The sequence below is a fragment of the Sphaerodactylus townsendi genome, linkage group LG06 (assembly GCF_021028975.2).
Source record: "Sphaerodactylus townsendi isolate TG3544 linkage group LG06, MPM_Stown_v2.3, whole genome shotgun sequence".
Classification (NCBI taxonomy): Eukaryota; Metazoa; Chordata; class Lepidosauria; order Squamata; family Sphaerodactylidae; genus Sphaerodactylus; species Sphaerodactylus townsendi.
The window spans coordinates 114,519,613-114,545,453 of NC_059430.1; the positions used below are offsets into that span (position 1 = coordinate 114,519,613).

Genomic DNA, 25,841 nt, shown 5'->3' on the forward strand with positions numbered 1-25,841 from the left:
TCACGTTACTACTGCCAAGTTGTTACATCTGTGCCCAAACCATAAGATCTTAAGCCAAGGATCTTCTGCATCCACTGTAGTCAATGGATGCTCTTAGATGTCGCTTTCCTTAGGAGTATGCCGAAACTATCCCAAAGTCAGCTATAAACTCAGTTCTCCTCTCGTGAACTCTGTACCTGTGAATGGGGAGGAAAAGCTGGGAAAACCAGTTTACCATGAACGTTACCTAAAATGGTGGGAAATTATCCTAAGTCCAGGGACAGGGCTGCCTCCCAGCACCCAGCAGTCTATTCTACCCCCTTCTTGTCATAAATCCCTCCCAGGGACCCTGGAGCATCCCGCAACCAGCAGTCCTGCCCCAGACTTACCAAAAGAAGCAGGGACCTCTAGAAAGCCAGAAGCTGGGAGGAACTGCAGAGAAATGGCAGGAGGATCTAAGGTGCAACAGCAGGTCTCTACAATTCCAGGTAACAGCGTAGAGGCAGCACTACCTCAGCCAAGCTGCAATCAGCAGTTCTCTGAAGCCTTAAAGTGTGGGGCCAACACAGCCCCAGCCAGGCTGCAATCAAGGAGGAGGGCCAGGAAAGCTGAAGAGTCAGTCCCAGGCTGGCAGGGCTTGATAGGCAACTTGCCAGCCACAGGAAGGCTGGAGTAGGGAGTTCCCAGGAGGGAGGGTACTTCCTGAGAGGGATAAAAAGGAAGCAGGGCAAGAGGGAAGAGGTTGGTGTGGTGCATGGGCTCAGGATTGCAGAGGTGCTGTTAACTGCTGGATAGAAGTAAAGAGCCTATAAACAAGATGTCAGAATTGCGTCTTGTTTGTTTCGAAAGGGTAGTGGAATCCCTAAGAGGCCACGGTGGCCTACCTTGCAGGGGTGGCCAGAAGAGGGATGCTCACATCCTGTCTTTGTACTGTGTTATTGTTTCAGTATCAAATTTTAATTGCAGCTCTCATGTGATTTTACCGGTTTGTGGCAAATAACAATATAGGTGAATGATCAAACAAATTATCATGCATATCAGCCCCAAATTATTCTTGGATGTTTAGACAGAAGGAGCCATGAGAAGTGTCATACCGTACTGGTAGCTGGTAGGACAAGGGCTGTGTAAGTTTATTCATGACTCCGTTGATCAATCCAGGACTGAGTGACACTTTCCCATTTTCACTGCGTTTGAGGAGACAGGATCTGCGAAAGTTCTTTCATACATGCAAATGGATACTGGATAACCGCAGTCCTTAAGAAATTTCATGGGGTTCCATTACTGCAAAGCTGGAGGCAGATGCTGTCAAACATACCGCTTCTATCAAAATTGCTTCAGCTACCACATGGGTGTGGTTTGCAAACCTGTTCTGTAAAGGAACCACAAACCTTTATTTGCTAGTAACAAGAAGTTTCTGATAACCAGGAGGCTCTGGAACAAACATCTCTCCATATTTCTCCTCTTCTCAGATAAAGGGAAATCTTATGTACTCAAGCACGGGGTTTAACAGGAAGGCAGAAATAGCCATATACAGATCCACATATCATTTCATGCCAGGCACTTTTTTTCCCTTGCTGGTATGTTCTGACCGTGACTGGAAAGGATCCAGGCAAGCCTAATAGTGTCAGATCTTGGAAGTTAGGTAGGGTCAGTCCCAATTAGTATGTGGAGGGGAGACCGCCAAGGAAGATTAGGGTTACTATACAAAAACAGGTCATGGCAAACCACCTTTGTCCGTCTTCTCCCTTGAACTTCCCATAAGGTTGCTGTAAATCAGTTGCGGCTTGAGATGAATTCCACCATTATATTCTGACCTACCAGCTGCCCATGTTCATTATAGAAGAAAGCAGTACTATAAATAAAGTGTGAGGTCACTGCACTGTGAGAAGCATTTATACAGAAGTGCTCTTCTGACATTGTGGCTGCCCTCCCTTTTGTCTGCATCCTTTCCAGAACACTAACACTTTTTTCTCCACACTAATGCTTGTGGGGTGTCTCTAGCACATCCCAGAATTTGCCCAGCCCACATGAAGTTTGGAGAGCACAGTCTCCCATGCTATCAACCCCACTTGCAGGAGGATGTCCAACCCTAAAGCGCTACGATGAGGGACATCTAAGCTCTCCCACCTTCCCCTTATTGCTGTGTCCTACATTTTTTATCCAAGATTCAGAAAGTTTCTCCCCACCCCCCACCCAAAAGTTTTCCAAAATTAACCACCCATCTAACAACAACAGCAAGGGAGTTTTACACAGGTTGAGTAGGGGGGAAATCTGTACATGTGTATTGAGTCTTCATTCTTTCAGTGCAGCTATATTTTTCTTCTATCTAATATAGCAGAGTTGCTTCCTTCCCCCTTATCAAAAAGAGAATGACTATTGGACACTTACCATGAAGGGTCCTTCTCCTCTGAGTGAAGGAGGACATCTCCTTTTTGTGGGTGTTTCCCACCAGCTTGCAGGAGAGGCAGGAAGTAAACTTCAGCTTCCTGTTTCCCTTGGAAGACCCCTCCTCCTTCCTCAGATAAGATAGCACCCGCTCCGAACCCCCACAGGAATCAGGTATGAAGGAGAGTAAAGGGTTGAGGGAAGAGGACGGATCCCCCACCACGCTGTAATCTGACTGACTAACAGGAAATTGAGCAAATAAGGTAACTGTCCCTAGCCCCACATCCCCCCAGAGAACTAACAATTGAACGCTCCCGCTTTTTGCCACCAACCTGAGTCAGGGTGGTTGATTGGGCCCTGCTGTAGAAGGTCTGTCCGGATGGGCAGTGTGAAGGGCTGAATGACTGACAGTTCCCTCAGGGAGGAGAACCAAGGTCTCCTGGGCCAGTAGGGGGCTGCTACAATGTTCTCTGCCTTCAGCAGCCTCACTCTGCTTAGCAGCTTGGGTAGGTCCGGTACCAGCAGAAAGACATATAGCAGAGTTCAGGGCCAAGGGGTTGTGAACAGATCTGTGCTCTCCGCTGCTGGGTGCAAGAACTGCAAAAACCCATGGAAGTTGGCGGTTGCGGCGGGAGGAGAAAAGGTCCACCTCTGGGGACCCCAGAGTGCTGAATATCAACTGGATTCCCTTCAGCAGTGAATATAAAGAGCCTATAAACACGATGTCAGAATTGCATGAGTGGCATAGTAGTTAAGAGCAAGTGTACTCTAATCTGGAGGAACCGGGTTTGATTCCCCGCTCTGCCGCTTGAGCTGTGGAGGCTTCTCTGGGGAATTCAGATTAGCCTGTGCACTCTAACACATGCCAGCTGGGTGACCTTGGGTTAGTCACAGTTATTTGGTGCTCTCTCAGTCCCACCTACCTCACAGGATGTTTGTTGTGAGGGGGGAAGGGCAAGGAGATTGTAAGCCCTTTTGAATCTCCTTATAGGAGGGAAAGGGGGAATATAAATCCAACTCTTCTTCTCCTTCTTCCTCTTCTTCTTTCTGTATTGTCTATCAGCTGAGCCAATCTGCAAACCTGACCATTCGAGCTCCCTTGGATGTGATCAGCCCTGATGGAGGCAATATTCTGCTCTGCCCAAGAGAGGTTGGCCTGTGCTTTTCTGTGTAGGGCACTGGATCTGGAGCCCCCTGTTGATGTAGGACTTGGCCGCGATGTTGTCCGTCCTTATGAGGATGTGGGAGCCTTGAGATGTTGTATGGCTCTGGTTGTTCTGAGGAACTTGTTCTCATTCTTGGCCACTGAAGATATCAGGAAGCACTCTGAAGGGGTATGTAGGAATTCTACAGAATAGCACCTTGAGACCACCTCTAAGGCCCAGGAGTCTGCGTTTGACCGAATCCACTGCTCCTGGAACAAGAGGAGTCTCGCCCCCACTGGAGGAGGGGAGGAACAAGTCATGCCTTCCCTGATTTCCCTCTCCCTCTGGTCTGTTACCTTTTGGGGGAACGTCTTGTGGAGGGTTTTTTCCCTGAAGGATCTAGCTGCCCAGGAACCCCTTTTGCAGTCCTGGTGAAACCTGGGGAGTGTGTGTTGTATACAAAAGGATGACCTGGTTATCTCCCCAGCATAAGATACGGGGCATGACCTTCCCTTTATCCTTGGTGTTGACCAGAATGCGGTTGAGATGTGGGCCAAACAGCTTTCCTCCGGTAAACGAATGATGATGATGATGATGATGAGAAGAAGAAGAAGAAGAAGAAGAAGAAGAAGAAGAAGAAGAAGAAGAAGAAGAAGAAGAAGAGGAGGAGGAGGAGGAGGAGGAGGAGTTTGGATTTATATCCCCCCTTTCTCTCCTGTAGGAGACTCAAAGGGGCTTACAATCTCCTTACCCTTCCCCCCTCACAACAAACACCCTGTGAGGTGGGTGGGGCTGAGAGAGCTCTGAGAAGCTGTGACTAGCCCAAGGTCACCCAGCTGGTGTGTGTGGTACAGGCTAATCTGAATTCCCCAGTTAAGCCTCAACAGCTCAGGCGGCAGAGCTGGGAATCAAACCCGGTTCCTCCAGATTAGATACACGAGCTCTTAACCTCCTACGCCACTGCTGCTCCTAAGCCACCACTACTGTCTTGGAATCGATATCTGCCAGCCAGGCTCTCAGCCATAGGAGCCTGCACATAGCCGCTGTGGAGGTCATTGCCCTGGTTAAGAAGGCGATGGCATCTAGGGTGGCATTAGTGGTGAAGGAGGCCACCTTCAAAATTCTGGATGTGCCCTCATAATGTGCGCCTATTTTCCTCTGGAGCAACTCGATAAGCTTCCTGGCTTAGACAATGCTGGCCCTAGAGATAATGGAAGCCACCGATGACGCCCTGATTATCATGACAATGGCCTCATGGAACCTCTTGGTGAAGTGATCTGCCCTTCTATCAAGGCTGTCTCATGGACACCCTCCATGACGAAGTCGTTAAGACTGCAGAGCTGCATTGGGTGCGTCTATGAAGGGAAACTGCATCAGCTGGTTGGAGTGTGCAAGGGCACCATACATCTTTTTAAGGAATTCAGGCACCTGCCTATTAACATTTGGTTTAATCCATTCTGCTTTGACCTGGTTTCAAAGAATTTGGTAAAGGGAAAAACTTTTTCCTTGGGAGTTATCTGGGAAAGAATTCTTGGTCCCCTGTATGAGTGGACAATAGGTCTGGGTTTTGCACCACCTATGTCTCACTGGTAGAGGATTTCAGATTTACGGCCATAAGGGACTTGTTGAGACAGTATTGAAAATCGTCGTGTTTAAAAAAATCGGAGGGATTGTTCTGCCATCTGGTTCTCCTCTGTCTCATCTTGAGATAAAAATTCGCCATCTTCTCTGGAATCAGAGTCACTATCGGAGCGGGAAGAATCTAGCCTTAATGGGTTTATTTTGGCCCTTTTCCTGGCTGCCTTGGTTGCCCAGGTGGCTTTGGTCTTATGCCTTGCTCCCCCTTCGCCTGATGGCTGTGCATAACCAGAGGGCAACACCTCCCTCTTTTCTTCCAGCAGGGAGACTACGTCGTCCCTCATGGTGGCCCTGAAGGCTTCCAAAAGCTGGAGAACTATTGGGTCTATGTCTGGGAATTGGGAGTTACCTTGTGCCCCGGGGGTCTCTGCTGCCATTTGGGGCGGTTGGAGGGCTTCAGACGTGCTTTACCGGCTAACTGGGGCTTCCAGGGCAGCTGCCACCATTTTAGGCACCTCCCTGGCCTTGCACGTCTTTTCTGCAGCTTTTGCTGCGGTGTGGGATATGGCACGGCCAAGTGGCAGGCTGGAGGCACAGCAGCCCTCTCAGGGGACGTGCTTGTTCGTGCTGTGAGGCACGGCTCTGCAGGTGTCTTGGAGGTCCCTGGCTCTTTCTCCGAGAGAAAGGTCTCCTCAGAGCCACTCTGAGCCATCGCGCTTCCCCACCCCACCCCGCTTGAGAAAGCCTGCCAGCAATGCTCCTTGGCAAGCCAAGATCAAGCTACACCAATTTCCAGTAGGCTATGAAGCCGTGGGTAGCTTGAGTTGAGGGGTGGGGGGTGCTGGCTACTTTCTAAAGAGAAGATAAGGGAGGATTACAGAAAAGAGAATCTTGAAACAGGCAGGACAGAACCTAAAGGACTGCTTCTCCCTCAGAGGCAGGAAAGAAATTGAGGAAGGAGGAGGGGTCTCCCAAGAGAAACAGGAAGCGGAAGTTTACTTCCTGCCTCTCCAGCAGGATGGTGGGAAACACCCACAATAAGGAGATGTCCTCCTGCTCAGTGGAGAACGCTCCAAATGAAAGAAGCCAAAAAAATGTAGAAGACCTTGCGATCATAATTAAGCAACTTACCGGTAAGTCTATCCACGTTCCTTCCCCTTAAGAAAAATAATGCAAATATGAATAAGAAAACCCATCCGGTTTGAATCTGAATAGAGCCCCTATTAGGATTAAATTGGTAAATTATTCTTTATATTCGGTCCACTCCAAATTTCTACACAAAATCATGGGGCTGCCAAATTGGGTGCCCTATGCAGCATTGTGTTTTAGAAACTGGACAATCAACTTTAGGAACAAAAGTTTGGTTGAGAACTTTTAGGTTCCGGTTGCACATCCATTCTCATCAGGACCCTTCAAGCTATTTATATTTAACAATAACCAAATTCAAATTTTCCAACTGGCTCCCATTAATTACAAACAAAATTGAGGAAATTGGCATTTCAATTGAATCCTTGGGTATGTTGTCCAATGCTGAAGCCTATAACAGTTTGAAAAAAAGATTACTAGAAACAGAATCTCAAAACCTATATGCAGCAGCATCCAAAACATGTTCACCTCTTAGCTCCTTGATACCTTTCAAACAGGGATGTAGAACAGATTACATATACATAATGCTGAACCTTAGCCTTAGGAGAGCCATAAGAATGGCTAGGTTTAATGTTCTGCCTTCAGCATTGCTATATGGTAGATTTTTTAAAATAGAGGGTGCGAAGAGATTCTGCTCCTGTAACTCAAACTAACTGGAAACTTTAGCCCATTCCCTCTTCCATTGCACTAAATATGAAGGAATTAGGAAAAATATGCAAATACTCTTCTCTTAAACTGTGGCAGGATATCAGATATTCAAAAGATCTTTTACTTGCTAAAGAATTCTTGTAGCTTGTGAATTGGTGGCCAAGTTTTTACTAGAAATTATACACCCTAAAGGATACCTCTGTTCTTCTTAATTCTGTAGTGTCATTCTGCTATTAAGAGATTCTCTATTATTATTTTCTTTGAGGATTGTTTAAAAAAAATTTTTGTATCCTATCTGTATTGACCTATGTGCCAATAAAGGCTTGGTTGTTTTTGAATCTGAATGAGCAAACAGATCTCACCCCCAACCTCCCAGAAGCAATCCTCCCCACCCTTCAGTTTATCAACCACTGCACAGAAATAATCAGCCATATTTACATTTTAGAGCAGGAGATGCAATATGTCTATAATGTCCACAAACTTTCATTACTTGAAAGATCCCAAAAGAACAGCAGTAGCATCTTTTCAGGAAACGGCACAAAAGTGTTGTTCAATGTGCCGCTATTTGAAACCTTGGTCAATATGAAGAACATTATATTTGTGCATCCATAATCCAATTTCTCATCTCTTTCCAGTTGCCAAGGTTCATGTACAAAACTCTATCTAGAACCCAATTATCTAAGTTTCGCATCTGCTACTGTACACTTTCATGGAAATTACAATCTTTCAAAGGATCGCCTGAAAATTTGGTGTGTGGACACCCAAAGAAAAGTCCTTTCTGCAGAGGCTTTGTACCTGTAGGAATCCACACCCCTGCAACCTAGCTCACTTCCTTTTACATGTTATAATTTATCTGCTCAAGAAACAAGCTCAGAAATTGACAGAGTACAAGGAATGGCTTATTGAAATTTTAATGTTTTATTCTTCAAGTTTTATGCCCATTATGGTTGCCATTCAGTCCACAATAGCATTTACTGCAAATTAACTCAAATAAACTGAAATATGTACTTGTTGATTAGATAATAGCTTTTCAGCTTTTAATTACCGGCAAATTATCTCTACAAAAGAGATATGGAAATTTAAAACGCAAATATTTTCTGCACAAATTTTATTTTAATTGGCTACGAAAAACTGCTAAGCCAAAGAGTCAACGTCCTCTTATCAACAAAACTGCACCTTCCCACACTCAAGGTAAGAGAATAATACTTTTATACTTAAAACTTGGCTTTGTAGCAGTATTTCACAGAAAATTTATGGAGCACAAGTTTAAATAATAGTTTAAGTAGTTTAAAGTTTAAATAAGATTTTAAAACTGGTACTAAGGTTCTTCTACTGTAAAATCATTAACATGTTAAGAAGCAATATTTCACAAACGTAATATGTATTAACTAGAAGTCCCAACATTAAGTCCAAAATTCTCTTTACAGAAGGCTGTTTTCTGCTCCTGCCTACAAAATAGCTAGAATCGTGACTCATTACAAAATTGCATGCAAGACAAAGACCTCCTTCCCTTATGTTATTTCATTAAGGTTACTCACGGGCTGTTCTGCTAAGTCCTGTACTTCTTCCATGGATGCGACTCTTTTCAAATGCTCCACTGAGTAGAATCTTAGGTTGTTCCTCTGTCGTCTTCAATGCCTGTTAACAAAAGGTGTTCGTAGCTTTATGTACTTTTGACGGTCTTTATCATTTAGGTTATCAGTGACTATAAAACACATTTAATCTTCTACTTTCTAAACATATGTGGATTTCTCCAAAATAAAGAGACACCATATTAATATATGGGGAGGGGGGAAGCAAACATTTATCTGTCAGCCACAAGATACTACAGATAGGGCAAGATAACCAAGCGACATGCATGTGTGCGCCCCACGGCACGTGGCAGATTTCCACAGCATTGCTCCCACTATTCCGTCGCTACAGAATCCAACATATTCAGGATTTCAAAGGTCCACGTGCTCATGGCACTTGTAAAAATACTTCAGGATTACCTGAGTTACATTAAATGATGTAGTTCAGGCCACCTGCTTTAATTTAGAACACTTACATAACCATCACACACGTGTGCGCCCTACATAAACACAAAATCAGGACAAAGTTAATGGAATGTGTCCACAAGCATGACTGCCAGCTACCATACCGATTTGTGACCCTAGTGAAGGGAGATCTTACTGGCACAACATGGCTTACATTTAGTATCTCGTTTAAATTGGGCCACCACATATCCAATGACCCCCAAGTGTGTGACATTAGCGTGCTCGAGAAACACCTACTAGGGTTGTAGATCTTTAACATGCTAACCATGTACTTGTAACAGCTGAGCCCTTAGTTCAAACAACCCGCAGGGTATGCGTAACATCAAAGGTCCGGCTCGTCAGCATCATGTCTAAATTGGGCATAAGCAAGAATATAGATTTATGGAGAAAGATTCTTTGATTGTGATTTTTTAAAAAATTATTTTTAAAAAACCAGGCCTCATTGCCCCTCAGAGGGGGCAACAATAATGAGTAAGACAAAACTTTGGGGTAACCTAATAGTTGGCTCTGAATTTCCGTAAGAAATCCGATCTCCACAGACAAACAGGGCACATGTCTCTGCGACAAAGCTGCAGGTGTGCAGAGAACTTTGCCGCCACAGGGTTGCAGGAAGCGTCCCTTTATAGAGAGCTCGCTCCGAGATTCATCCGGCATAGAATGCTATGAAGTTCAGAGTCACAAGCTCAAATGAGGATGCCACAAGCTGAAGAGGAAAGAAGAATAATCGAGCCTTTTACAGACTGCTTGCCAAGGTATGTATCATGGCTTATGTAGCATCATTCCAATTTGGGAGAGAAGGGAATGACAGATCATGCCAAGATGGGAAGTGACAGGCACCGTAGTATTCAAATGATTGCTGCCCTTTCTTCTTTGCCATGCACCTAGGTGTCTCTGTATCAGGAGCCTGTATACCTGTTCTGTCCCTTGAGTCAATTCCATCTAATATAATTGCAAAGAACACAAGGATGAATTATTACAAAGCATATCCCTGGTCTTTCACCTAGTATCACTGCAAACCTTATGGTGAAAACTTATGCAGAGATATTCTAGTCTAAGTCCTTGGGTTTAGACTGGGGCAACTGTGTATAGGACTGCATCATGAAATCTGTCTAGCTCTGTGGTTATGGTACCTCCACACTCAGAATGGTCCTAGAGCAGTACTGAAGATTTGGACTGAACTACAGGATCTTTACTGCCTAAGATCCCAGGCCCTGCAAATGTCAAAACTCCCATGAGATATTCATACCTTCATTCTGAAATCTGGGCTGAGAAAACGTTACCTCAGGCCCGCTGGTGAAAAGACAGAGGAACTGACTTTGAAAAAGTTTTCCCAGTTAGGTAACGAAAGTGCAGATGGGGAAAAAGGAAGCTGCTAAGACCATAAACAAATTTACTGAGTATCGTTTCTAATGTTGGTGTATCTGAAGTTGTGAAACTGGGAATATCTGTTTTATTATATTTATCTCTTTATGCTACTTATATGTCTATTGGATGGCTGTAAATGTAAATTTATTTGATTGTTTTATTATTTTGCAGCAACTGCCTGGGTCATTACATATTAGAGGAAAGGCAGAAATGTTTTCCATGAATAAATACAAACTGAGCTACAAAATAACCGACACTGATAGATATGGTGTCCAAAGCAGTAAAACACAACAGAAACCACCGTATCAAGGCTACTTACACAAATCTATAAGGCAACAGTGAAAGTGATTTAATAAAGATAAAGGGCATAATAGTGCCCAAAAATACAAAGCACAATAGTGTATCTATATCTAGACAAAGCACAATAGCAGCTGTGTCTCTATATCAGCAACAAGCTGTCAACCAGTAACATAGTATGTCTCAAAGTCCACTTATTGTACGTCCTATAGTGGGTATGGACATATGTCCCAAACAGTTCAAGAGAATATCCAATCTTCCAATGTGATATAATACTTGTCATGTAGGTACTTCAATACACTCTTTCTTGTAAGCGGAGGATGAGTGAAGACTCTAATCTTCCAGTTTAAAGAAGGTCTGTAGAGAAACTAATCTCCCGGATAGTTGGCAACCACATAAAGCAACCACATAAAAGGTGTATAGAGAAATTAATCTCCCAGGTAGCTGGCAACGACATGAAGAACGCAATTCGCAATAAATCAGCATTTTCTTAATCTTCTTCAGTTCAGTTTGTAAAGCTAGCCTCACATATAGGGATCTAGTAATATAATACAAAAATAATAAATACTATATAGCTTAATAAATACCGATAAACATCAATAAATATAATAAATTTAAAGTGTATAAAAAGATTTTACGACCTCATTCAATCATATAAATAAATTAAAATAGACTTGCTTAATACAGATTTAAATGGAAAATCCCCGTCGGGCTTAGATGCACATATCCAACAGAGTGTTGCTAACTACAAATACAAGAATATATATGGGAGAAAGGTTGATTGGCTACAGCTGTGTGGTACCTGCTGCTACTAGAATCTTAAAGGTAAGCACCATTTTACAATCTCTTTATATTACAAGAACACTGGAGACTGTCTCCCAAAAATGTGAATGATTGTTTATAAAAAGCATTTAAGATCCAGCTCAGAATTGAGACCCCCATGGTGAATTGCTTATCTTAAACCTGTGAATCCATCTGGTTTCTTCTTGCAACAGAAGTTTCCTGACGTTGGTTCGAGTGCATGCTTTATGCTGGTATTTAAATAAAACACGAAATTGGAAGTCGTCATCTGTGTGATTCTTGATATAAAATGTTGCACCAGGGGTGCCTCGGTCCGACAACTGTGGATCTTCGAGGCATGTTCAAACATGCGTCTGCATACCACCCTGCATGTCATCCCATTGTGCAGATGTTTACATTTGAAAAAAAAACAAGTATACACATAATTTGTTAGCGCAAGAAGAAAAATGCCTCAACTGCCAGTTAAAGGGAAAGAACAGCTAGTCAAATTGCCTTATGTTCATTGACACCTCACAGGAAGCACAGTTGCCCTATTTGAAATGCCCTAAAATCAATTCCTTCAGAGGAGGCCTTTGTAGAAAGTCTGATCTAATTAATAATTGTTTGAGATGTTTTGTTGCTCTGAAACCTATTGGCAGAAGCTGTGCACACCCAGGAATCTCTGAAAGTAAATGCTAATGTTTAAGTCAGTGGTTCTCAACCTGGGGGTCGGGACCCCTTTGGGGGTCGAACGACCCTTTCACAGGGGTCACCTAAGACTCTCTGCATCAGTGTTCTCCATCTGTAAAATGGATAAATGTTAGGGTTGGGGGTCACCACAATATGAGGAACTGTATTAAACGGTCACGGCATTAGGAAGGTTGAGAACCACTGGTTTAAGAAGTATAATTCTTAATATGATTGGCATTAGTAGTAAAACTACTAATGAATGAATTGTATCATTGGTTTTATTTTTTGGCATTAAAAGGCTCTATCTACTCCCTCAATCTTGTGCCAGACTGTTGTCAAAATCATTGTCCATATCATTGGCTTTATTTTTTGGCATTAAAAGGCTCTGCCTATCTACTAATCTTGTGTGAGACTGTTGTCAAAATAAAACCAGGGTAGCCTCTCTTCTTGTATTCATGCAGTAACAGTCTACCTTCTCTTTCAACGTTCCCAGTATGTGTGGACTACAATTCCCATCAGCCCCTGCCAGCATGGCCAATTGGGGCTGATGGGAATTGTAGTCTATGAACATCTGGAGGGCCATAGGTTGGCCACCCCTGTTCTAGACAAAGGTATTTCAGGTTCAATAAGGAATATTTTTGTCAAATTAAAGGGATGAGCATGGGGAGCAGAATAGCTCCCTCAATCACTAATCTGTTCATGGGCAGGCTGGAATCTGAAATGATTTGTAATGTGGATTGCAATCCCTTTGGGGACCACATGATTCTCCATGGACACTATATTTATTACTTATTTATTTATTCCATTTATACCCCATCATACATCGAAGTTCTGGGACGGCTTACATAATGGGGTTAAAAGCCCCTTAAAACATACAATCTTAAAAATATAAAAACATAAAATATAAACATAAAAAACTGCCATAAAAACATGCTTTAAAAACAGTCAATAAAAACATCATTAAAAATCCCCCCCTCCTTCACCTGGCATTGATGCGGGGAACCCTGGGGTCATACATTGAAGACCTGGATAAAGAGGAAGGTTTTAACCAGGTGCCAAAATCCATAAAGTGTCGGCGCCTGGTGAATTTCTGCAGGGAGGCTGTTCCACTGCTTGGGGCCTGCCACAAAAAAAGAATTCCCGCAAGCCCCCTCCTGCTGCACCTCAGCAGCAGAAGGATTCACCAGGAGGGCCTCCCAACTTGACCTCAGTGGATGGGCCAGCTCATATGGGAGTAGGCACTCCTTTAGGTGGGACCCAAGTCACTTAGGCTTTAAATATAACTGCCAATACCTTGAGTTGAGCCTGATAGCGAATGGGGAGCCAGTGCAGTTCTTTCAAGGTCAGTGTTAGATACAACTGGCCAGGTTGACCCATCAGCAGCCTAACTGCTGCAGTTTGCATCAGTTCCAGCTTTTGGACTTCAAGGGAAGCCCCACTGTACAGCACATTGCAGTAGTCAAGACAGAAGGTTACTAGGGCATGCAGGTCCCTTCTGTCCATATAAGGGTGAAACTAGCAAACCAGCCAGAGATGTTGTTGGGCATTCCTGGCCACTGCTGCCACCCCCAGATCTCATACCCAGTCCTTCAGGGGCAACACCTCTCCATCCAGCACTGGGTGCCCTTTGATCTTTTGGACTTGGGGACCCGCTACCCACAGCACCTCCGATTTATCTGGATTCAGCCTCAGCTTGTTGGTCCTCATCCAGTTCAACACCGTTTCCAGGCAAGTATCCAGGACTTGAAGGGCCTCACCTGACAGCTGGAATTGAGAGATAGAGCTGGTGTCACCTGCATACTGATGGAACCCAACTCCAAACCCCCGATGACCTCCCTGGGCAGTTTCATATAGATATTAAAAAGCAGAGGGGAAAGTACCGAGTCCTGGGGAACCCCACAATGAAGCTCCCAGGGCTGGAAGCAGGAACCCGCACTGCTAGTCTCTGGAGCCTGCCCCAAAGGAAGGCAAGAACCACTGAAAAACAGTGTCCCACAAACCTAACCCACAGAGCCGCTCCAGGAGGATACCATGGCCAATGGTATCGAAAGCGGCTAAGAGGTCCAGAAGAGTAACAGGGAGGAATTCCCCCTGACCCTCTTCTGGTAAAGGTAATCCACCAGGGCGACCAGGGCCATTTCTGGGCTGAAACCCCAACTGAAACCAGATTGAAATGAATCTAGATAGTCAGCTTCCTCCAGGCATGTCCGCAGTTGAGTAGCTACCACTGTCTCCAGGATCTTCCCTAAAAAGGGGCTACTGGCAACTGGATGGTAATTGTCCAGAACTGTAGGATTCAGGGAGTGCCGCTTCGGAAGGGGGCAAACCGCTGCCTCCTTAAGAGCCAGAGGCACCACCCCCTCCTTCAATGAGGTGTTGGGCAACTTTATCCCAGAAGTGCCCAGCAAAAGATCTCCAGGGGTGTCCCAGCCCCTACCCCACAATTGGAGAATAGTAAGCCATTCACCACTCGGAACAGTTCTGTTAGATGACTATTTGAGGATGCAATGATGGAGGAAAAGTAGACTCTGGCTCTTTCACTGCCACCTGATAGGCCCAAAGATGGGCTCTAACCAGTGTTTGTTCACCCCTGCGCTCTAGGCGTTGACCCTCCTATTACATTACCCGTAAATCCCCATTGAACCAAGGGGCTGAACAGACTCTACAGGATGGGCAGGGACACTCGGGATCCATCAATGGATCCCTTGATTTTGCCATTCCACAGTAAAAACAGGGCCTCGACAGAAACACCAGGCATGTCACCCATAACCTCCCCCAGAGCTCTCAGGAATCCATCAGACTCCATTCTCCTCCATTGTAATAGGGCTCTCACCCTTGCAGTGGGAGGGAGCAGCCAGCAGTCCAAACTTCACCAGGTAATGGTCCATCCATAATAATGGGCGAGTCACCAGCCCTCCAATGAAGGGATCAACCCCTACTCCCCCAGTTGCAAACACCAGATTGAGAGTATGCCGTGCTACATGGGTTGGTCCAGACACTAATTGAAATAGCCCCATGGTTGCCATGACAGCCATGAGGTCCTGAGCCGGTCTATCAGAAACATTCTCAGTGTGATAGTTGAAATCCCCCAGAACAAAAGTTCTAGGAAAGTCCATCACCACCTCCGAGACTGCCTTTGCCAGCTCAGGCAGGGAGGCTGCTGGGCAGCAGGGTGAGCAGTACACCAGCAACAATCCGAACTTATCTCTTTGGCCAAACACCAAATATAAACTCTCAACACCGGACACAGGATGAGAGGAGCGCCTGGTGAATGTATATGACTCCTTGTGGACTATGCCTACTCCACCACCCTGTCCCCCCCCAGTGTGGGTTGGTGCTGCACCTGATAGCCTGGGGGGCAAAGCTGGGTCAGTTCTAACCCCCCCCCCAGCTCACCCGCTCAGGTCTTTGATATATAAGTCAGGTTGGCCCCCTCATCCAGAATCAAATCCTGAATGAGGATAGTCTTATTCAGGGCCAACCTAGCATTCAAAAGCAGCAGCACCAAGCCAGTGGGCAGGGCAACTGACCTCCCTTTAGATGGGGAGCAGAGCAGAAGGAGCAAAGGCCTGAAGACATCCAGTGCGCCTTCTGAAAACCATCCTCCTCTGACCCCCAATGCCATAACACCCCCTGCCCGTAAGCACTGGGATAACATCCCCCCAGGTGACCTTGCTCCCTATTAATCCTTTAGGTCCTTTACTATACCCTTGGGGGTGGGCCCTCCACCTCTCACTAGGAGGATGAAAAGACTCCATGAATGGACTCTCACTCCAAATTGGGGTCTTCCGACCAGGGCGTCCTCCCAGCTTACCCCAGGAGCTCTAACCCACTCTCAAGCAGGAAAATACATTTTCTCCACCAGTGGGTAAATATTTTTTAACTTCAAAAGCTAAGATTAGGGCTAAAATTCTGAAGAGCCATGCTGAAACTCCAGAAATGTTTACTGTAGGGAGGATGCGACCAAGATGCTTCTTCGCCTACAAGAGAAGGCCCCTTCACGGTAAGTGAACCAATGGACCGTTTCACTGCTTATAGCCAAATGGCTGAGAAGGCATAGGGTAGTCCGTTTCAAGCCTTGCCACATCTTCATGATAGAAAAATAATGTATTTGAGCCACAGATAATCCCTCGAGTCTAAGGCTAGATGAACACTTGAGAAGCCTGCACGTAAAATCCAGTCCATTTTCAGTTAAGTGAAATTAAGTTGGTTGGATTTTGTTCTCTGTTTCTTCGATATGATAACCACCCACCCACCCTCGGAATATCCTCAAGACCCCTCACCATAACATTTCTGGCCTAGGGGCTGGAAAATGTCAGTGTGTTCTGGGGGGAGGTGGAACCTTGATTCAAAAGCCTAACAGTTTTGGAAATGTCAGCCCTGCCTGCAGTACTGCCTGCCAGCCAGAGAAGCCTGCAGTGGCCACTGGAAGAACTGCAAGCATGCCTGCGGGAGCTGTGGCCTGTAGTTCCTGAACCCCACCCAAAGGGTGGCAGCATAAGGGCACTGCCCGTTATAGGCCCTTTTGGGGACTGTTTGGGGCAGACCTCTTTTTTCATGTGAGTTTGGGTGGGACTTGTACGCATGTGGCTGGACTTGGCAGACTTAGTGGAGTTATATTGTTATTGTTTAATTTTTTTTGCTTTCCAGCTTGTGGGATTTGGGGGTTAGCTGGCATCCACGGGTCCCCTATTGATATCTGTTCTGTGCATGCTCAGAAGCTCATATTCTTTTGCACAGACAAGCTGCAGATAATGATTAAAAACAGGCTGTATAAGACTGCGCTCTTGTTCTCCTACTGCCCTTCCTTCCTTGGCTCAGCTAATTTTGAGACAAAATTCACTACTACAGACAGAAGAAATGACTTCAAAACCAAATGGAAGGGATATCCAATTCTGGCACTTCAGATGTTTATGGACTACACTTTCCATCAGGCCCTGCAGGCACGGTCAAGTGGGGCTGATGAGAATATTGGCCATGCCAGCAGGGGCTGATGGGAATTGTACTCCATTAACATCTGAAGCGCCAGAGTTGGATACCCTTGCCATATGGCATTTCACTCAGATTTCCTGCCCACTGCTCACATTGAAGAGGAGAGGAAATTAGAATGGAAGAAGATAGGAGACATGGGAAAAAATTACTGAACTAAACCAGTAAGGAGTTAAGCAGCTCAGAATAAGAGTGCTACAGCTGTATTGCAGCTCCTCCTCTCCCTGCCCTTGGCAAGGTGATTGCTTGTCTGCTTTCTCTTTCAATCTACACAACAAAAAGGGCTAGATGCTTCTTCGCTTACAAGAAACATCTTTTTAAAATAACAGCTGGATAGTCAGAAAGAAGGCACATTATATACTTCTAAGGGGCTGTTGCTTCTGCATTCTCCTAAGGACCTGATGGCACTATCCATAAGGAGTTAAAGATTTCTATTTCAAGGGGCATTTTTTTCAGGAAAGGGAGACTCCATAGAAGTTAACATTGTTGAAAATTCACCACTGCTTTAAAAAATTAATGCCTTCTCTTCCATGTAAATTTCAAAGGTGATATCTTAGCAGAGAAAATTACAAAACACAATCCATTTTTTTTAAAGCCCAATGAAAAAATTAAACTCAAGGTAAAATCCACTTCACAGGAACCAAAATTACATTGGAGGAAGGGGGTGTCACACTGTGGCGTAGCGCCAAGGGGCAGAGGGTTGCACGACGCACCAGGCGCACACTGGTGTGGGGGCATGGCGGGGTGTTCCGGGGCGTGGCGGGGGCGCATGCGTGCTCTGGGTGCAGTTCCTCCTCGCTCCGGCCCTGGTGTCACACCAAGTTTTCTCTCAGGTGATAAATCTGTGTACATCCCACATTGTTCAATGCTCCTCCATATAATTATTTTCTTTCAAAACACAGAAAAACTATAGTCCAAAAACAAAAGCAACATATAAGCCAATCAAAATGGCACAAAACAGTGTGACCTTTTGAATTCTCCGGAACTCTTCATCAGATTTGGTGTTTAAAAATACAGTGGCAGGGAAGGGGGGGGGGGAATGACGACGACAGAAAAACAAACATACGGAGACGTCTAATGATCTTAAGGTTTTGCCAGCATCCCTGGTTGAAATGCTGAGCAAGCACAGAGATGTCAAATGATGCTGGGGTCAGGTTGAAGAAGCAAAACTTGGAGCCTCCTCGCTGAACATTCAAAAGCCAACATCTGATCCTATGCACTCTGTTTTAGGGATTAGTTCCATCCTACTCAGTGGACTCTATGTTGGATGAAACATATTTGGTATTGAACTGCTGTTATACTCAGTGATGAGTCTGAATTTCAGAATCTGACTTGCTCACTTGAAATAGCCCCATTTTGATTGTACTCCTCCCTTCTGGGAAACAAACTCATCCCTCTTTATTTTGCATACTGGCTTTCCTTCCCTCTGAATTCTTCCCAATCAAAATTAACGGATTTTGAAATGCCATCTTGCCTCAATTGAGCATAAATGGCATAAAATCAATAACAAAGGGTAACATAAGAAATCAAAAAGAAGCAAAAATGGTCTTATCAACTGACTTCTATTTTTATGGAAGAGTTCTCTCAAATAATTGGTAGGAAAATATATTGCAGCCTGTAAAATTTTAAAAGAAATGGATAATAAGAATACAGCCGCCCTCATAACCCTGTTATATTAACGCAAGACTAATAAACTCTTTTAAAAAAACATCCTAATTTTTAGAAAGATTCTCATGTAGTTACATCCAGTTATAAACATTGTAAGATTTTGGGGGCACAAATTGTCTTTTTAATTGTCGCCTTCTTTTTATTCAATTTTTAATTTCAATAAAAGCACCATTCCATAAAACATTTGGGGTTCCTCCAGAAAACACAAGATTATTTTTGTAAAAATTAGAACTTATTAGAGTTTTCAGTGTACAGAAACAGAAGAAGAGGTTCCAGTGAGCAACTGCTTACGACCCTGTGAAGTAACCTATAAAGAGCAGGGATACATTTTTATCCCTCATACCCGCTGCAACCAGCCAGGAGAGCTTATATATTTTCAGAATATTTAGCAGAAGGCCGTGAAATAAGACACTGAAAAACTAATTTTAAAAAAGTTTCTCAGCCTGAACGTATCCTTGAATATGTGGCATATACATTTCTGAAATAATAATAATTACAGCCTTCAATAGCTATTTGTTGCACCAATTAGAAAGTGATAATTTCATTTATTTACGATGTCGATACATTCTGCACAGGTGTTTTCAAAGAAATTCCATAAATATAAATAACCAACAGTCAATGGCACAAATTAAACATGAGTATAAAATGCAGAAAACTAAAGCAAAATTGTCGACAAAGCAGTAATATGCAACTGCCCTCTTTTTAAATATTTGGTGAAAGCTTCACCTGTTGATTTGTGTATATGGAACATCTGTTACAACAAAAGCAATAATCTGTGGGAGTGGGGGCAGGTGGCAAACATATTCAGCTGGAAGTAAAAATCCCATTGAATTCAGGCAGACTCATTCCCCAGTAAGTATATGCTTAGAATTCACTTTTTTGAAACATAAAAGAGCAAAAGGCCGGAACACCGTGGGTGGGGGAAGTCTCAGAATCCTCACTTCAAAAGTTAGCCTAGAAACATGAGCAAGGTGGATATACAAATGGTCACCTAGTTCACAATGTCATAAAATCACAACGGACCATCAACATTACGGATGACATCCTTTCCATTTGGCGTACCGCATCAAAATAAGGTGCCATCTAATTCAACCGCTAACCCTGAAATCCGGAGCACGGTGATTTTTTATGACTTGTTTTGCAATATGAAACATGTCACTTGGCTGCAAAGACTGGATTTGTAAGCAGAAGATATCACTTTCTCTGCTTGCAAATTCTCACAACAAGAGAGAATCCGTGCTGAAAATGACTGTAAAACAGCATATATTCTGAGGAAAGCAGCGTGACTGTAGCAGAGCTAGCTAACGTTATTTTTCTGTACCTGATTTAGATCTTAGTTAAATATCCCCTTTACCCTTTGCTAAAACAAGGGCACAATTGGGTCGGCGCTCTGAGAATAAACGGCACTCAAAGCAAATCTTGATCTTGGAAAACTAACAATTAGTGAAGTGGTTTCACAGCTTTTGACTTCACCGCTCCAGAGATCCCACCCTTAAATGTGAATCATTTCATATCAACTTAAAAGTAAACATTTATGCTTTGAGACTAATGTATATACAGGGCTTGCTTAAAAGATCAGAGAGACCCCTGAGCAATATCAGGCAAAATTGTAATTGGTCATGTTGGTCCACGGTGGAAAAAAATTCAAATACAATAATAAATCCTTTTTTTAGCAATGTAATCCTTTCCAGTAATCCAATTAAATCCGCAATATCTCTTGGTCTTGATCTTATGAGAAGTTTCAGTGGCAAACAAATTTGAGGCTTTCCCATCATTTGCTGAACAATCTTTTCTCTCTCCCTGCACCAATTTTTGTCATTACTATCCTGTCTTAGTACCAGTTTGGGAGAACTCGAATGCAGGTGCTACTTTTTAATATTTTGGCTAATCAGTAAGAAAACCCAGGCTTCAAAAGCCTGCAAACAGTACAATTGAAAGATAAGCAGAATAACCAACAAGATCCTTTATTTCAGAGTGCAATATATTTAATTTGGTAATTTAAGAAATATTGCCAGTGTCACACAAAAGCCCAATACTTTTGTCAAGAGTGCTGTGAATTCAAATCTATTTATAATATCTGGCTAAAATCCATAAATCCTACTGACCCACCAATCGATAATGGAACAAATCAGACATGAGTTTCAGGTATTAAATAGGATTCTAATAATTCTGTGAAGTAACTTGTAAAGTTTAATACTCTCACGTTCAGATTTTCAAGAGCAAAAAATGAATTCTAATATGAGAAATCCCCCCTCCCCACGCATAATTCTGATTGAAAAGCAAATTTGTAATGTTTATATTTGAAACATATTGAATATACTTTACCTAAACCTTTTCCTGCTAATATTTTGGACAACTTGCCAAATTTTGCTGCCACAAATACTATGCACATCTAGTTAGCAACAAGACAATGAAACATTTATTTCTCACATTTGTAAAACGTTCAAAGATTGTTTTCTTTAGAATGGAATACAAGATTTAAAGCACAACTACAGATAATGTTTTTTTCTAGCATCTTTCTGTTCCTGAAATATAATTCTTGCAGCACTACTTTTGAACTGACTGAATCCTGAGTCCTGAAGATAATCGATATAAAATGCCAGAACTAAGCAAGGACAGAAATCCATAGAGTTGGCAGTTTCTAGCTTGCACTGTTTCACTTTTACTAACTAACAACTATATGCCTTTATTGGCATATAGGATGATACAAATACGATACAAAAACAAATTTAAAACACTCCCCAAAGAAAACAATAATAGAGAATCTCTTAATAACAGAGTGACACTTTTACAAGCATTACAGGCAGACTACATGATGCATCTCTCAAATTTCAAATGTTCGATGCAACTTATTAAAAAACACTCCAATAGATTAGCTCCAAAGATATGCAACAGTACTGCAAATGAAGTACATTCAAAGAACAGAAGGCTAAACTAGAGTTGCCTGAAATTTTCCCCAGCAGGTGTGTGTGTGTGTGTGTGTTTTAATGAAAAGCAACCACTAGAGGCTGCAATCAGGAAAGGAAAAAAGCGCAGCAGAAAACGCAACCCCCCTTTTTTTTCCTTTTGTCTTTACATTGTTTTGACACTCTGGCAGCAATCCACAAATAAAGAGCATTAGAATGTTAGATTATTAATCCTAAAACGTACAAGGATGAAGGATCTGACTACAGATATGTATTATTCTGAAAGGTATCATGTCTTGAATTCAGTAATAAGGTGGAATTAAAATATTCCACACCATTAAATGGCTATCATCATCCTGTTTTAATTCATAATGGTCTACATTTTATTTTTATTCCGTTTAGATATACACCTGCTGACCTTTCAACAATTAGGCTCCTGGAGCAGTGAACAACCAACGTAAAATCCAGGAACAAAATACAATCAATTTCCCAAAACATTTCAGAAAAAAAGCCCAGTAATGGGGGAAAAAAAAACAGCCGTAGAACCAGAAAGGGATTAAAACCCTTTATTACCTAAAGAGAAATAAGACGGGGAAGGAACTAATAAAATGTATTAAGATAGTATATCAATCAAATGCCTGGGTAAACAAAAATAATTTGATTGATTGATGGAATTAAGAAAATGGATGGGCAGCCAGTGAAAGGGTGTTCCAGTGTCAAGGAGCCACCACAGAAAAAGCACTGTTCTGGTAGTTGTCCACATCATTTCTAATGCTAGGGGACAATATTAATATTTCAAGTAACAAACATCCACTTTAAAAAATGGTGCTATGCTGTCAGTTTGCTAGAAACAGGCAAGGTTTTGCATTCCCTCTTCTACCAATGTGTTGCATAAGATGCGCATCAGAGATATTCATGTTCAAAGTCCAGAAATTCAGAATCAGAAATTCATGCTTTGAAGTTCCATGGATTATTTTAAATTCATGATCGAGTAGCAAAAGGGGCTAATCAACCAGAAATCCAAATTATGAAAATATCTTAGAAGCGCTCAGAAAGCCAAATATGTGAGATAGGTATAACATTTTTACTTGCTGGTTTATTTATATAAAATATTATAAACACAATGGCCCTGACCTGGAGAGCCAGACTAGCTTGATGTATACTATATAATCTAATTAAGATATATAATTATATCCTAGAGTCAAGGGTTGGTCCCCTTATGGATCAAAAAAACTACACAAAAGAGCCAGCTATGGCTACAATTTAGCATTCTGCAAACCTGGGTAGATCCTCAGTTTTGCCTAAAAGCAACATTTGTTAAAAATGAATTTGGGGCAAAAAGAAAAAACCCAACAACAAAGTAAGAGAAATGTCTAGTCATGCTCAGAGACCAATTCTCTGCTCAAAAAACCCGCACAGAATTTGGGCAGCATTTGGAGTTGCCATAGCAACCCGCCACAGGAAAAAGTGATGACAGTCACCAACAGGAAGCTAGGAGAGAAACCTGGGGCTAGCCCCAGCTTGTGTCCCCTGTCTACTTCTCTTGCCCCCCACCACATTAGCAGGCATGGAAGGGGGAGTGGGCTGGCAGGAAGGGGGAGAGAAGACTAACCAAGACAGAAGGCCAGCAGGGAAGAAAAGACCAAGCCCAGAATCCCTTGGGGATGGGGCAGTCTACAAATCTAAACAATAAATAAATAAATAAAGTTAGGGGGAAGCAGAAAAGGGGTGGGGATTAGTGAAGCCAGCAGAAGGGAAAGTGAGGGCTGGTGGGGGAAAGGGGATTTCTTCTCTCCCTTGGGTCCTTGCATGTCCCCTTTGTGTATAACTAATACAAAGCAATGCTGCGTTTATAGCAAAGGCAAAACGCATATGATTGTACTCTGTCAGAAAAATAGACTATCCTAAATATCATTTACAATTATAAAAGCCTCAAATGACACATACCTACAGGCGCCTGTTGTAACATTCAAAGCTGCCAAATTGCTATTTAAATTTACTCTAAACAGACGTCTAGAAGACTCAGTCCTGTTGAAACACAAACCTATTCAAAAGGTATTGTTGAAGGCTTTCACGGCCGGATTCAACTGGTTGTTGTGGATTTTCCGGGCTGTGTAGCCGTGATCTGGTAGATCTCGTTCCTAACATTTCGCCTGCATTAGGAACAAGATCTACTAGACCATGGCCACACAGCCCGGAAAACCCACAACAACTATTCAAAAGGGTTTGTCATCCCCCTTGGTATTAGAACCATACACTCCTACACGCCACAGAGGGGCATGCATAATTTTTCCCCCAGCATTACTTATCACTGAAGACTGCACTTCATATTTCGCATTCAGTTATTCTGCCTGTCTTGTACGGTTTTGAAAGCAAGTTGCATTCTTGATGTTGATGACATGACATACTAGAAAAACATCATTGCCCCCAAACAGTTCAAAATACGACTCAGTGACTACAGTATAGGAAACAGCAGGATGAACTACAAGAGGCATTGCCAGCTCTGGGTTGGGAAATACTCAGGAGATTTCAGGGGTGGAGCCTAAGGAGGGTGGGGTTTGGAGAGGGGAGGGACCTCAGCAGGGTATAATGCCATACAGCCCACCCTTCAAAGTGGCTGTTTCCCCCAGGTGAATTGATCTCTGTCACATGGAAATCAGTTGTAATTGCAGGACATCTTCATTCACCACCTGGAGATTGGCAACCTTAGCTACTAGCCTTAATGCGCACACATGTACACAGATGTAGAGTACAGAAAAAAACTGCAACCATTCCACCCATCCTCAGAGACTTAATTTCCAGAGATGATACGGATGCCACTGAAACTTGAAGATTGACTATATGAGTAACCTGTGCAAACAAGAGAGATTCTTGCTGTCAACCACCCACACTGGTACTTAAGCCCAACTGGCTGACCAGATTAGAAAGCAGGTCTCCTCTATACTGGCACAAGTGCAAATAAACGTGTTTCTACCACACATGGTAACACGCTTCCCAATAAAACAAATCTAGAGGCAAACAATACATAGTGACCTGGTGTTTAAAAGCTTGGGTGTGAACAATGGCAGGAGTCAAAGGGCTCTTGACTTTGAGGGGGCCAGTCTAATCTACCCTGGATGAGCACTGTAGCACATTCTTTTTCTCTTGCTGATGGTGTGTTTAATTCAGAGGCGCTCACAGGGACATGTGGGGTCACATGTCCCTGGGCATATGGCAGCTGGTCACATGGGGGGGCGGGGCGGAGAATCAGCCACCACACCTCTCAGCCCAACCCTGCCAGGCTGCTCCTTCCAAAGGCAGGGCAGGGCTGAGGGGCGGTCTGAAGCAGGCTCCCACTGGCTAAGGTAAGTGGGGCACAGGGGTGACGGGGAGGGGTGCAGGGGTGGCACCCGGAGCAGGTGTTGCCCTGCGTGCCATTTTCCCCCCTCCTCCTACGCCTCTAGTTTAATTCTGTGTTTGATTTCTGGGTCTGTTGTCAAGAAAAGGTGGCATATAAATATTTAAATAAAGAAAAACCGATAGGTAGTGGGAAACAGAAACAGTCTCTGGCAAACAGAGACTGCTTGAGGATACGCTAAACATATAAGAACATTATCTAGTCTAATTAAGGTTTTTAACCACAGGTCCCAAAGTGACATTTTCAAGTAAACATGTACACCTGCTGTGCTCCAGTTTAAGGCTATTACAAACCACAGGTTCTAATGCTTTTCCACTATGACCTGAAACTTCTCTTTCTCTCCTCCCAATTCCTTTTTCAGTACCGGCCTGGAAAAGACTTTTGGGGGATGTGAACCCTTTCTCACTCTTTTGTGATTCTGTGATTCAATTGATGCAAATCAAAACATTCTGCTATGCTGGGATTTAACCTTTCTGTGCACCGGCAGTGGGCTGACACAGCCAAAGCACTAAAGAAGAATTGTATTTGTGTATTTAATGCTGCCTTCAGTGGTCAGTTAGTTAATGCTGCCCTCAATTTTCAGCAAAAGCAAAATAACATGTTGACGATGGACAACTACCAAGCTTTAATGCATTTCTACGTATATCTCTAGCAAGATCTTTTTTCCCCACAATACATTTACTGCTCTGCAATGGCCTACTGTTCTGTCTAAAAGGGCAAGCAAAGGCAAAAGCAACGATGTTATTTAGCACTGAGCTATCAGCTTGGAAAAGTTTTGTTTTAGCAACAGGCAAGTTACCATAGCAATGGTCTCAAAACAAGGCAGATAAAA

General features: G+C 43.3%; 1 protein-coding gene across 2 annotated transcripts in view; it reads right to left on the reverse strand.

The window, feature by feature from the left end:
* The window catches only part of EYA3 (EYA transcriptional coactivator and phosphatase 3), a 66,905-nt gene that overhangs the window by 33,769 nt on the left and 7,295 nt on the right, over window positions 1-25,841 (reverse strand). For both annotated transcript variants that reach the window (XM_048500278.1, XM_048500275.1), the window contains exon 2: window positions 8,420-8,519. In XM_048500278.1, coding sequence (XP_048356235.1) covers window positions 8,420-8,452 — 33 coding nt within the window. In that variant the 5' untranslated portion in view covers window positions 8,453-8,519. The remainder of the gene's footprint in view (window positions 1-8,419; window positions 8,520-25,841) is intronic.